The sequence below is a fragment of the Balaenoptera ricei genome, chromosome 12 (assembly GCF_028023285.1).
Source record: "Balaenoptera ricei isolate mBalRic1 chromosome 12, mBalRic1.hap2, whole genome shotgun sequence".
NCBI classification, from domain to species: domain Eukaryota; kingdom Metazoa; phylum Chordata; class Mammalia; order Artiodactyla; family Balaenopteridae; genus Balaenoptera; species Balaenoptera ricei.
Genome location: NC_082650.1, coordinates 28,709,568 through 28,723,688, shown reverse-complemented (window position 1 = coordinate 28,723,688; position 14,121 = coordinate 28,709,568). Strand labels below are relative to the sequence as shown.

General features: G+C 41.6%; 1 protein-coding gene across 8 annotated transcripts in view; it reads left to right on the top strand.

Moving 5' to 3' along the window:
- The first annotated feature begins 257 nt into the window (after window positions 1-257).
- The window catches only part of MYB (MYB proto-oncogene, transcription factor), a 32,821-nt gene continuing 18,957 nt past the window's right edge, over window positions 258-14,121 (top strand). For 4 of the 8 annotated variants that reach the window (XM_059941929.1, XM_059941925.1, XM_059941927.1 and 1 more), the window contains exons 1-8: window positions 273-295; window positions 4,737-4,854; window positions 7,017-7,088; window positions 8,587-8,679; window positions 8,926-9,146; window positions 10,857-11,091; window positions 12,413-12,493; window positions 12,933-13,037. In XM_059941929.1, coding sequence (XP_059797912.1) covers window positions 273-295; window positions 4,737-4,854; window positions 7,017-7,088; window positions 8,587-8,679; window positions 8,926-9,146; window positions 10,857-11,091; window positions 12,413-12,493; window positions 12,933-13,037 — 948 coding nt within the window. Of the gene's footprint in view, window positions 296-4,736; window positions 4,855-7,016; window positions 7,089-8,586; window positions 8,680-8,925; window positions 9,147-10,856; window positions 11,092-12,412; window positions 12,494-12,932; window positions 13,038-14,121 lie in introns of all 8 variants that reach the window. The other 4 variants (XM_059941926.1, XM_059941923.1, XM_059941930.1 and 1 more) reach the window with 3 other exon arrangements.

The window sequence follows — 14,121 nt, the reverse complement described above, 5'->3', positions numbered from 1 at the left end:
TTGGCGGGAGGGGGAGTGTCCAAAGCTCTTTGTTTGATGGCATCTCTGTTTACAGAGTTTACACTTTAATATCAACCTGTTTCCTCCTCCTCCTTCTCCTCCTCCGCGACCTCCTCCTCCTCCTCCTCCTCTTTCTCCTGAGAAACTTCGCCCCGGCGGTGCGGAGCGCCACTGCGCAGCCGGGGAAGGACGCAGGCAGGCGGCGGGCAGCGGGAGGCGGCAGCCCAGTGCGGTTCCCGCGGCTCCCAGCGGAGCCCCGCGCCCGCCGCGCCATGGCCCGGAGACCCCGGCACAGGTAACGGGGATCCCGGGCGGGCGGCCGCGGGCGGGGGCGCGCTGGGCGCCAGGCGCCGGGAGAGCAGGTGGGAAATGGTTCCCGGATCTTCTGCGGGGCTGTCAGATCCTGCGAGGACCTAGAGCCCTTGCCTTGGCAGCAGAAGCCGCTCGAGGGACTGATGAATGGAAAAGTCTATGCGAGAAATGCATTAGGACGTTGGGAAGCACGCCCTGCGGCTCATTTTGCAAGTTGCACGGGGGTACATTCTGTCTAGGGGAAAAAAGCAGCACGTTCCAGCCGGGGGCAGAGCGGTGCCCACCAGTCCCGGGGAGCCCACTAGGTCCCTGGCTTGATGCCGCGGGTGTCGGCGAGGGAGTCGCAGCGTAATTGCTGGATGCATTGCGATATGTTTGGACTTGGAAGTGCAGAGCATATGGCAGATATAGGGAAAATGCCGGATTGTATAGTAGCTGCAGGTAGTTCATGTAAATTTCATTCATTCTTTATGGAGGCGAAGAAGAGTGTCAGCTGACAGGCGGCTGGAAAGAAGATTGTAGGGGAGGAAAGGGTCTCTACATTTGCAAATTGTTTTAAGCCCTGGTTTTGAAGGTTCTAATCATTATTCTCTGGGAGGCTTTTACTTTTAAAGCAAACATTGCACACCCACCCACACGCACCCGCGACGCACATGTCAACCGCACTTGGGGAGGCTCGCCGGGTATCTTGAATGAAGTGCCCTTACATTTCGGCCGGAAGGAGGGGAATAGGGAGCGGAGGAGGAAAAGACTGGTCTGAACTGTCACTTGCTGAAGCTCCCGCTTCCACCAGTCTCTGGACTTCCCGGACTGGACGCGCCGGAGCTCCCTGCGGGTGGCCGGGTGTAGGGGCTCGCTCGGCGGCCGTCACGGTTGCCACTCAACGGAAAGGGACTGAGGCGGGCAGCACCCAAGGCCGCTGCCGCGCAACCGGGACGCAGTCCCCCGGAGCTCTTCCCCTGTGCAAGAGGTCCCGGCGCGGCGCGCGCACGTGGACCCGGCCGAGGTCGCCGCTCCTCCCCGCGCCCAGCTCTGCAGCCTCAGGTCGCCCTGTCGGAGGAGGGGAGGATGGGACGGACCCTCGCCAGGAGGTTCTGGGGAGAAGTCCCTGGAGGCAAAGTAAACCCACCCTCTTTTCCTCGGGTTTTTTGATTTTCTTTTACTTATTTGTTTTCGAATCAGCGGGCACGGGTCCTCTTGCAGAGCTAGGAAGTGGCAAAGAGCGTGGGTGTGGGCCCCGCTGCAGCACCCTCGGCCGGGCCTGGCCGGGCGGGGAGCGGCGCCAAGGCATGGCCGGGTGCCGGAGAAAAAGGGAGGCGACTTGGGGGGCCGCTGGCTCCCTAAGCCTCGCCCAGGGCCCGGCCGCGCGGGGCAGGGGTGCTGCCCCTTAAGTGGTTTCACCTTCGCCCTTGGGACGTAACAGTAGAGCAGCGGAGGTCACCTATTTTTTCGAGAGCGGAAACTAGGAGGAAGAGGAGAAGGAGGGAGCTGGGAAGGGGTGCTGGGAGGAGACGCGGGGGAGGCTCCGCGCCCCGAGATCTCGACTGTCCCCGCGGGGCGGGGCCGCGCAGGTTCCCTGTGGCTCCCAGGTAGCGGAGAGGGGAGGCGGCCAGGAGGGGCGGGAGCCTTGAACCTGCCTCAGGGGGAAGAGAAACCCGGCTGCGGGCGTTAAGCCGTTTCTTGCAAGGCGAACGTCAACTCGGCAGGGATTATTAACCAGGTCAGCGAAATGAGTCTGAACCCTGTTTCTAGAATCACAGTAGCGGCCACAAGGCACTTCCTCCCGCTCCCCTCCCTTTTCCCAACCCCCAACACTTCTCTTCTTTTTCGTTTCTTTGCACGGTTTGTTTCCTTGACAGAATGTAATATTCATAGTCGTACTCTTGTAACCACACCAGGTCTAGCAGGTGGGGAGTCGGGTGCATCAAGCTTGAAATCAGCCTTTGAGAGTCTTCTGACTGTTGGGTCTGAGATCTTCTCAGAGCAGATAAAGGAAAAGTTATTTCAGGTCCTTAGTAGAAATTAATCATGCTACTTAGACGACCCGGACAATTTAGAAGGAGGAAATCTCATGCAAAGCTCAAAGGCGAGCCCCGCGCCTAGCCTGCTGATGGACCCAGGAGCTGACACTGTGAGCAGCCCTGGGCTCGCCCTGCTCCCCTCATGGCCTCTTCAGGACCTGCGGAAGTTACACACCAAGTTTTCCCCAAGACTTTGCTTTTGCACATCTCTGACTTTGCACATTTCTGCTTAATTTTTAAGAGTCATGGAAGATGTGGAATTATCCCTTATTAGCCCTGGAAAATACCTTAGAAGTAAAATCCAAGCCCTCTGTATAGGCGAGGAACTGAGGTCGTGAGAGAGAGGAAGTGATTTGTCCAAGTCACGCAGCTAGGTGGAGGCAGAATTAGCACCTTTGCCTCCAGAACCCTAGTCCTGTTTGATGTCTATTCTCTCTCACCTGGTGTAGGCTGCCCCCTATGGGCGGCTGAATTTGTTGCTTATTCCTGAGTGTTGATCTGTTGCCAAGACAGTGGTGTCCAATTACTGGTTGGGAAAATATAGTCCTCACACCAAGGGGGGGGGAAAGGGGAAGGTGGTGGTGGGATGAACTGGGAGATTGAGCCTGACATATATACACTAGTATGTATAAAATAGATAACTAATAAAAACCTGGGAAAAAAAATAGTCCTCAGTTCTGAAAACGTGATCTCCAGATCCACCCAAACCCCCAAAGTTAAATTCAGTTGAACCTATGACTCCACTTTCAGATTACTCTGGTTTTCTTGGTATCCCTGATATTTCACAAGGGTGCCACCTCATTTGGGGGGGCTTTCCAAGGAGTTCCCTATGAACCTTTCAAAAGTGCTAGGATTATAATAACTTTTTTTTTCACCTTATGATGCTTGTGCTTTTTATTAAAGGGAAACTACTGTAATTTTTAATCAGAAGTTGGTTTAGAGCCCCTTGTTGACAATGTGAAACAGGATCAGGCTCTTGTTTAAAAGGATAGACACTAAATGAAAGATGGTTATAGATCATAAACTCAGTTTAGTGGTCTTTTTTGTGGTGGCATTTTAAGTTTGGATCACATCCTACTTGTCACCATGCATCCTGGACCTTCAGATTGTTTCCCAAAATAATAGTTTTAAATTATAAGAACCTCAAATTCAGGAATTTTGGTAAGCATTTTTGCTTGCTTGTAAGGGATGGGTAATATATACTTGTAAGTTGCTTTTGGAAGACAAAACCTGATATGAACATACATTTTCTTTTTTAGAATAATAATCTGCGTTATGATATTGCTTTATATCATTATTTTTATTGTTCTTAGTTTGATGGAATTCTCAATATTACAATGATAAATTTTAGTAAATTTTTAAAGATAGTATAATTTTTCCTCATATCTTAAGTTTTATAAGTAAAATTATAACTAAAAGTAAACTGGCTGTAAAATGACTCTCACCTATCCATTATATGATTAATAAACATTAAGTATAGAGTTACTTCAAAAGTCATCAAAATTTATAGTTTTGGTCAAGTAGGTAAAAGAAAAAGCTCTTCTGAAAACAGTAATGGGTTCCTTTTAAACCCACCTGTGGGAATCCCTCAGTTTTGAATTAGGTACATTTTAAGATCTTTCAAATACCATTCAGTCAGAGGTAGAAAAAACATGAGTAAGATTCTGACTATCATGTGGCCTAATTATTCACTTGGTTACTCTGGAAACTGAGGATTGTAAACGTGGCCACAAGTTGGATCAACCTGGCCTGGAGTTTTGAACTGTTTGGTATTAATGTTATTTACAAAGCAGTTTGATCACTTGATCATTTATCCTTTCTCAGGTTTTAAAATCCTTTCCTTTTAGATTCTCTTAATCTTCTAATCTTTAAGGGATGACTATAATTATATTGTTGGGTGCATTACTTCTTGAATTTTTTTCTCTTAATAAAACACCAGTCCCATTAGGATAACATAATTGAGGTTTTTTTAATTGTATTTGGGATATATTACTTAAATGATGGGACGTATACCAAAGGTTTTGCGAGTGTACTTACGTAAAGGACATGGGCTCTCGTTCCTTTTATTGTCCTTAACATTAAGTTTTAAACTTAAACCTTCATTGGTTGGAAGGTTGCCAATTGTGTAACTTGTCACTGGTCTAACATTAACAGCAGGTTTAAATATGCAGAGCAATAGAAAGTGCCAGGTCCTTTGCCGTATCTGTGGATACCAATAACAGCAGAACCAGTTTACAATCCTAGAGCAACGGAGTGCCAAAAACAGTCTCGTTATGCAAGTTTTCAAAGTTTTACCTTCGTAACCTTTGAAAAGATTGTTGAGGAGTTTTGGCGTAAGTTTTGTAATCCAGTAGTTTGAATCCTCTTGTTTCAGTCCACATCTGCCCGTTTTTATTTCTGCAGCATCTACAGTAGTGACGAGGATGATGAAGACATTGAGATGTGTGACCATGATTATGACGGGCTGCTTCCCAAGTCTGGAAAGCGTCACTTGGGGAAAACTAGGTGGACCAGGGAAGAGGTAACTAATCACGTAATCAAAACATGGGGAAAAACCTAGAGTGCATCCATTTATAAAAAAACAAAATTTCAGCTAAACTACAGATGTTCAAACTCATTAGCGGGCTCTTTGACTCTTATCCTAGCCTGCCTGTGCCGCGTCCATACCCCTCACCACTCCCCCACATGGACACTATACCATCCTTTTCCAAACTTTCTGCAGTTGTTTGAAGGTCCCCTCCTCACTTTGTTTTATCTGCGTTTCCTTCTGCCTATTCTGCTCTTGTCCCTTTGCCCCACAACTTCTTACTACTTCTTCAACACTTGTGAAGACATCACTTCTTCTGTGAAGCCATCCTTGGCTTCCCCAGACAGGTTGGATTCGTCCTCCAGCCAATGGATACATGTTCTTATTTATTGTTGCTGTAATGTATATTCCGCTCCCCCCCCCCCCGCCGCCCAGTAGACTGTAAGTCTGCTGAGGGCAGGGCTAAACGTCTATTCATTTTTGCGTTCCCTGAACCCAGAATCGATTGCCACAAAGTGGGATATTAACAGATGTTCCCTGAACAAATGAATGAATTGCTATTTCCAAAAACAAAACAAAAGAATAAAGCAAAACACTCACAGAACTTGTCTTGTTATAATGGGTTCATTTAACGTTCTTGGTATATAATATTACGCAGAGAAATATATGTGGATGTCTGTTCTGAAAACATTTAAAAATAGATGGAGATGTGTCTCCTCACCTCTCTTCTTCTGCTATCTTAGCAAATCTATTTTTTTTTTTAATTTTTTAAATTTATTTATTTATTTATTATTTATGGCTGTGTTGGGTCTTCGTTTCTGTGCGAGGGCTTTCTCTAGTTGCAGCAAGCGGGGGCCACTCTTCATCGCGGTGCGCAGGCCTCTCACTATCGTGGCCTCTCCCGTTGCGGAGCACAGGCTCCAGACGCGCAGGCTCAGCACTTGTGGCTCACGGGCCTAGTTGCTCCGCGGCATGTGGGATCTTCCCAGACCAGGGCTCGAACCCATGTCCCCTGCATTGGCAGGTGGACTCCCAACCACTGCGCCACCAGGGAAGCCCCCTCAAATCTTGATCTCTATGGGAATGGAAAAATGCTTAGGAGGCAAAATTATTAATGTAAGAGAAAAGTTGCTTTTTTCTTCAAAGTTCTTTAAAAAATTTGCTACCAATTGTAGAAGATTTCATGTTAGAATAAATGGTATTGACTCTTCTTCGGTTTCATCCTATCCTCCTTCACTTAAACCAGAGCTCTCATTGACAGGCGGACGGGATTTCCAGTGAGGTCCATAGGAAATCCATATTTTACCTATGGAGATTGTGCACTTGGGTGATTCTCAGCGTTTTAGAAGCTCTGCTTGTAACACTGGTTTCCTAATTCCTGTGACTGTGTCATAGCGGGGACTCACATTGTGTGTGAAAGTTACCTTTGCAGAAACATGAGGATTCTCTTTTGCTTGAACGTGTTTAGAAAGACACTTGTGAACTGAAAGATTTCACCCTGACGTTTAGCGTCTTCTGTGTTCTAATAAGTTTGGTCTCATTTAAATTGTCAACACATTGATACAAAAGCTAAATGATTTTCTTACATCATACATGCCTTCGAGTGTAATTAAGAAAAGTGATCTTACATTTTTTTATATGAAAGAGGTTGAACTTACTAAATGTTAGACTAGAGCTTGAACTATTTCTTACTGAGAGCCTATCTATTGCCATAGTTCAATGTCTCTGAAGTCAAACACTGGAGTTCATTACTTTTTTCCCACAAAGTAAAATTTTAAAAGTTACCATATGTTAAACATTCAATGTGCCAGGCATTATGCTAAATGTTTTGCATAATTAACTCATATAATCCCCAAATAACCCTGTTGACAGCATCGTTTCCATTGTACAGATGACAATACTAATGTCCAGAAAAGCAAAATGATATACCCAAGTTTATACAACTAATCAGTAGCTGAGTTAAGATTCAAACTCTGGTCTGTCTGACTCTAAATAAATCTATGCTGTAAACCAGTATATCACCTTAATATTTGTTGAATTTGGTTATTTTTGAGAGTTTTTTTTTTGGGGGGGGGGTCGGTTCCCCTTTAACTCTAACTTGAATAGAGTTGTACAGTAAATGACTGATATCCTAGGATTACCTTTAAATGTCTTAGGATGAAAAACTAAAGAAGCTGGTGGAACAGAATGGAACAGATGACTGGAAAGTTATTGCCAATTATCTCCCGGTAAGTTAGTAATTTTTTCTTTCTGTAAAAGGAAATCTTCTCCCAAAGATTTAAATAAGATATTATAGGAGATGATATTAAGACATGACATATTTGCTTGTATATAAGAAGGGAGAAATGCCTTATCTGTAACTTATATTTCTATTGTAATGCGTATAATTAAAATTTCTAAATATATTGTTAAAGGATTTTTACAATGTATTTTAAACGTTTGCTTCTTATTTTATCTTTTAATTTTTTAGGATAATATAAATTAGCATTTTGATGATTTGTTATATAGTAGATGACTAAACTCATGGTATTTCCCCCAAGTCAGCTTCTTTTAAATTTCCTATTTTTTCAATAGCCATAATTTTGGTACCCTGGTTTAAAATTTTGGCATTCTTTTAGACTTATCATACTCCCCCATCCCCTACAACCAAGCAAGGATTAAGGAATCTGGGATTCCTTTGTTTATTCTTCTCACTGTTCCGTATGTTCAGCCCCTTTCCCTCTTCTCTGACCGATTGCATTGCCTTCATAACTGGCTTTCCTACTTGTAGCTTTCCACTTTCCCATACATCCCAGACACCACTGACAGATGGAGCTTCATAAAATGCAGCTGTACTTTACTTTTCAAAACTAGCAACAGTAACTTCGAGTCTCACACATCAGGTAAACTGCCTGGCACATGAGGGCCTTCCCATATGCCTCAACTTACAACCCCAGTTCTGTTTCCTACTTCCCTTCTGTAAGCAGGTTTGGTTGAATTCATTTCTGCTTTCCCTCCTGAGGGCTTTTGTCCCTGGTGATGCCACCTCCTAAAATGTTCTATCCATCCTTCAAAGTCCATGCCAAGAGCTTTACTGGACTCCTTCTAAGGAAACATAATTTCTCCTCCTCAGAAGATGCTCCTTTTTCCACCCCAATATCATTTTACTTTGGTCTCTTCTTGCATATGAATCAAATTCTGCCCTCTATTAGTTAATTATATATTTGTCTTTTACTTCTTACAAGATTATAAACTCTTATAAAACAGGGCCTGTCTTTATTCATCTTTGTTCTTTCTGCAGTATTAACACTTGTGGTCCTAAATTGAAGCACATCTCTTAGTTTGAATGGGAATCAAACTTGAGTCATTTAGAGTGGGTTCCCATAAAAGTCCAACATCAATATGGACTCTCTAAGAAGTCCTAATCCACGTGGGTACTTCCAAATTCAATACACTGAGGTTAAGGTTAAGTTAAATTGACAACCAGGTATGCAGTACGATGATCCTTTAGTTCACATGGCAGGACTATTTCCCTCAGCAGGCAGAGCTTCTAATTTTGGATGCAACTTTGATATATTCTTTGTATGTTCTTTAGCTGTAAGTAATGGGCTCTCCAAATATGCCCTAAAATATGTTCTTGAATGTTTTCACTGCATATTGTCCGTGTGTGATTTATATTACAACAGTCTTCATGTGCTTATCACATCGTATCTGTATGACAATGCATACTTTATCTTATTTGCCTAGAATCGAACAGATGTGCAGTGCCAGCACCGATGGCAGAAAGTACTAAACCCTGAGCTCATCAAGGGTCCTTGGACCAAAGAAGAAGATCAGAGAGTAAGTTCTTTCTCTGTTGGTGTGTGAATCACAATTATGAATATTCCCCAACATTGTTGACTGTTTCCCAACTTGAAGAAACAGGTAAAGTGTGCAAACAGGAAGCAGAGGACTCCATTCCCATATTTCCCATGAATGAAAGCAGATTTTTAGAAATTTTCTAAAGATCTTGTAACATGAAGAATGATTACACTGACTCATTACATAACATTAAAACATAGGTTATTTTTGTGTGTTTATCTGAAGGTGATAGAGCTTGTACAGAAATACGGTCCGAAACGTTGGTCTGTTATTGCCAAGCACTTAAAGGGGAGAATTGGAAAACAATGTAGGGAGAGGTGGCATAACCACTTGAATCCAGAAGTTAAGAAAACCTCCTGGACAGAAGAGGAAGACAGAATTATTTACCAGGCACACAAGAGACTGGGGAACAGATGGGCAGAAATCGCAAAGCTACTGCCTGGACGGTAATAATATGTCAAAAAATATATTGATTGGGAAGAATGAGGGAGTGGGTATTGAACATTCTGCTTTAAAATGTATGGTGAGTGAATTACATTTTATCGATGGTAAATGTTTCACGAGATAAACTAGATCCATAGCTTTTACAACTGGAAGAGATCTTAGAGTTTACCTCGCTGAGGACTTCCAGAATCCACCCAACAGTGAGCTTGGGCCAACTTTCCTCAGCCTCAGTTGCCCCATTTGCAAAACGGGGTATAACCTACTTCGTAAGGCCAATGCTAGTATCAAGTAAAACGAATGTCAGAGCACTTTGTAAACTATGAAACTCTAAACACATAGAAGGAAACCAAGGGTAGACAGTTTGTCTTTGGTCTGAGTTCACACAGCTGGTTAAGTGACCAGAAGGAATTTGGCTACCATTTTCCTGATACCATGTTCATTTCATTATACCACTTGGCTTAATTTTTTCTTTTGAATAAAGAAAGATTGTACTTCTAGAATTATCGTACTGCTTCCAGGTTTTTAAATAATGTCGTTGTTAAGCTTTCTTTTTAATGAACAAAGCACAAAAATGACCTCATTATGAGGGATATCTATGGAAGCTCATTTTTGTCCCACTTTCCCCATTTAAACAGTTTATAACGGATGCCATTTAGTTTGGAAGATACTAATTATAAATCTTACATAAAAATATTGTAAGATAGGAAATATTTTAAATATTTTTATTCTTGAGCTTCATAACCCCAAAGTGGAGAAAGGGTCATTTCAAAGAAGGCTATGGCTCTCATGGTCTGTGCAGTGTTCTCTTGTGATGTTCTAAAACATTTCCTCCCTCCTGGTTCAGTATAAGCTTAGAGAATTCAAGAGGTTGATAAAAGGAGGCCTTTTCTCCCACATGGTCTGAAAGGATATGCTGTTGATTCTTCCAAAAATTTAAGGGGCAATTGAACTTCCTCTTTCTTTAGCATACACTCCCCCACCCCCATCGAAATAGTAAAAGGGAGGCTTAAAACGGTTTTTTTGAATTGAGAAACTGTTTTCCTGAGAATTGAAAAACTTTAGTAAAAATGCTTTGCAGTTTGAAAATATATTGGGGAGTTAGCCTCTTTCCCTTCTGGATCCCATTTTGCATTTTCGCCTCTGGTTATGGCTCCATTTGCCTGGTTATGGAACAATTTGAGGTAGTTTTCAAAAGGTGGGAATTTTTTTACTCAAAATCTCTGGCTAGTGCCATTCTAGATAAAGAGTAGACACTGAGGCGGCAGCAACATTGTTATTGCTCACCAAACTTTACTGAGTGCCTGTTGTGATGTGTAGGCCCTGCTAAGCCACACTCAAAGGAGTAACTTTCTAGAACAGCCAGAACTTTAAGTTGTATTAGAGTCTTGTACCACAATCAGAATAAACATGAAGGGTGTTGTATTGGAAATATTCTTAACAAGGAAACAAAATGGCTAAAAGATTTCAGCATTTATAGAAAACTGTATAAGTTCCATATTATGTAACTTAGAGAAACCTATCAATTTTTAATTAGGTGATAGTGGAAGCATGATTTTTAGGAGGCAGAGAAGACAGAAACAATTAAAAGGAAAAAAACACTCGTAGTGGACCAAAAGAAAGGGTCTCTGTTAGAAACAGTTTTCTGTCAATTAACTGTAATCTGAATTGAAATTTTTGTTTGTAAAATGTGTATGTGATATATTTCTGTGCAGAACTGATAATGCTATCAAGAACCACTGGAATTCTACCATGCGTCGCAAGGTCGAGCAGGAAGGTTATCTGCAGGAGTCTTCTAAAGCCAGCCAGCCACCAGTGGCCACAAGTTTTCAGAAGAACAGCCATTTGATGGGTTTTGCCCATGCTCTACCTTCAGCTCAACTCCCTCCAACTGGCCAGCCCTCAGTTAACAATGACTATTCCTATTACCACGTTTCTGAAGCACAAAACGTAAGCCATTCCTCAGAATTTAGTTTAATGAGAGAGATGTTATTTTAGCTCCAGGTAATAATGATACCTTTCAGGTGCATACTTCTCAGCTTTCATGAACATGGTCATGATCACGATCAATCGAGAGGGGTAGGTGTTGTTATCCCTGATATGGATCCGGAAATGAGGATGTTAAGTGATTTGTCCAGGGTTACACAGCTCATAGAGATAGTACAGACTAAAATCCAAGTTGTTTGATTCTAACTTGCTGCTTCGAATCTAATTTGGGAAGTGAGCTTTTGAATGTAAATTTACTTAACAAGGTACTGCTGAAGAAGAATGGGGGGATGGAGGTGCAGTTGTATCTAATACTTTTCTCTGCTCAAATGAAGGAAATAGTTTGACACTGAAATTTAACAGATGATTGTAAGTTCAATTCTGGTAGTGATCTAGCTGAAGTATCTTAATTTATTCATTCAGTAAGTGTTTACCTTCTTACTGTGAATCAGGAGCAGTTTTGTGACTGACCTCTGACATCTTTCATCCTCCTTTGAATCGGTGTGATTCTTTCTTCATTTCTTGATATTTATATTTATGGAAAAAAATCTTCAAATTGGGTGGGAAAAGAAGAATAAAGAGAAAAAAATCAAGAAACTTGAATCTTAAAATCAACAATAATAAATGGTGAAACTTATCCAAGAATTCAGAGCTCATAAGCAAATTCTATGCAAAACATATCAGAAGTAGTTTTTACTCTTCTCTGTCTGTTCCATATATTTGACTACAGACCTTCCTGACTGGTCTCAGGTGAATGAACTATCTTAAGAGGTGCTATACTCTTTCCTAAAGCTCATAATAATTCACAGAAAAATACTTTTATTTATAAACAGCTAGTGCCATCCGTTTTTACCATCAAAGCTTCTTTCATACACTCGTGAATGTATTTTAGATTATATTTCTCTTTCTGTTTTACTCTAAGGAATACTTCCTATCAGGATCGATGAGCACCTTAAATTTCTTTCGCTCTGTTGCTTTAGCTCTTTAACCATTATTAAAGGCTTGGCTAAAATTTCAAATTGGAGTTGGGTTTTATTTATTTATTTTGCTTTGTGAATTTTATCAGAAAAGTGTTTGTTTGTTTGTTTGTGTTCCTTAGTCCTAGAGCAAAACTTCAGGAAGGCAACAAGTCCCCTGAAGCACGTGGAACCATGAATGACTCGGCCTTTGTTTGTTTTGCCTTTTTTAAAAAATTTAATTTAATTTATTTTTTTATACAGCAGGTTCTTATTAGTTATCTATTTTATACACATTAGCGTATATGTGTTTTGCCTTTTTGACGTAGGTCTCCAGTCACGTCCCATATCCTGTAGCGTTACATGTAAATATAGTCAATGTCCCTCAGCCAGCTGCTGCAGCCATTCAGGTAAGCCCATTTTAAGATCATTTCGTGAAGAAACTCATTAGCTACTCAAGGCACAGTTCTGTTTCTTTCATCCAAACGCTTATTTGCACCTGATCCACTGAAGTTAAAAGAAAAGGGGGCCGTGGAGAGGTGGGCAGAGTTCTGGCCAGCAAGCTACACTTCCAGAGTGAATTAGTGCCAGAATTCTCAGGTTCTCTGATGTTAGAAGTTGAAACAACCCCTCCGTCAGCATCTCCTCTAGCCTCAGGTTTCACATCCCTCCCTTATGTCTGGGATAACATTCAGAGATTTCTACAGTGGCCAGATTCCGTTGGCGTTTGTTCCACGCCAGGGCTCTTTAGGTTCTGTGTGGTCCCTCGTGAACCTCGGGCCACGACCATTGTATTTACACTTTCCCACCAGATCTTTTTTTTTTTTCTCCCGTAACTTTTAATTTCAGAGACACTATAACGATGAAGACCCTGAGAAAGAAAAGCGAATAAAGGAGCTAGAGTTGCTTCTAATGTCGACTGAGAATGAACTCAAAGGACAGCAGGCAGTCCCAGTAAGACGTCACCGCCTACTTGATCTGGGTGGGGGATAATGCTTGACCCCAGTGCTCTTCTGTATCTTTTCCCTTATCTTCTAAATATCACGCTAATCAGGACTCTGTATATCCACTAACAATGTTTAAACACTAGAGGTTGCTTGTAATAAAATGCAGTTGGTATCACAATGTGTGTTGACTAAGTTGGAAGTAGTCCTTTGGTGTTGCCATAGAAACTCAATATCCATTTGTGATTCTCATCCTTGATTTTTTTTTCTTCGGAAGGACTGTAATCAATTCAAAGACTAGCAGAGAAAAAATGAAAATTTGCAGTTTTTTTTTGTTTGTTTTTTTTTTACAAAGCTGTGTATCTGTCGGGTGCCTGTTCATTCGATTTTTTTTTCTATTATTTTTTAAGCTAGATTTTCATACTTTATCATTTCAAACATGATTTGATGTATGTCCAGTATATACATGTAAAAAAGATATATATTAAATCTTTCCATAAGCAACATAAATGACTCTTTTGTTTGCATGCACAAAAGCTGTGTGGACCATTACTGAATTTTGACATCTTTTCTAGTGATTGGGCAGCAAACTGGGAAAGCAGCTTGCACTTTGTAACGTATGTAATTAACCAACAAAGAGAATAAAAGATGTGATACCCAGTAGGTATTCTGAGGAGTAGATTTCTTTTTGGTTAAATAATAAAATGATTATGTGCATATGATAGTTCGACCACTTTTTAACTTTAGTTAGTGTTTTGCAATTTCTCCTGTTGCGTGGTCATGCTGAAAGGAGACTTCTGTTAATTTGCTCTTCTGCTTTCCTAACCACGTTGATTTGGCAGCCCTTCACTGCATCAGTGCAATCTGTAACATTAAAAAAGGAGTAGAAGCCACAAGAATATATGCACATAAAAGCAACTCTAACTCTTGAATCCTCCAGCCTTTTTGTAGGTTAGAATGAGAATAGCCCACTTCTTAATTTGCGGCAAACATTTATGATCCTACTGGAAATTATGTCAAAGTAGATTTTTAAGACATTCCATGTGAGAGTTGTACTTTGTAACATAATCCCTCTATTTGCAGCTTTAACAAAA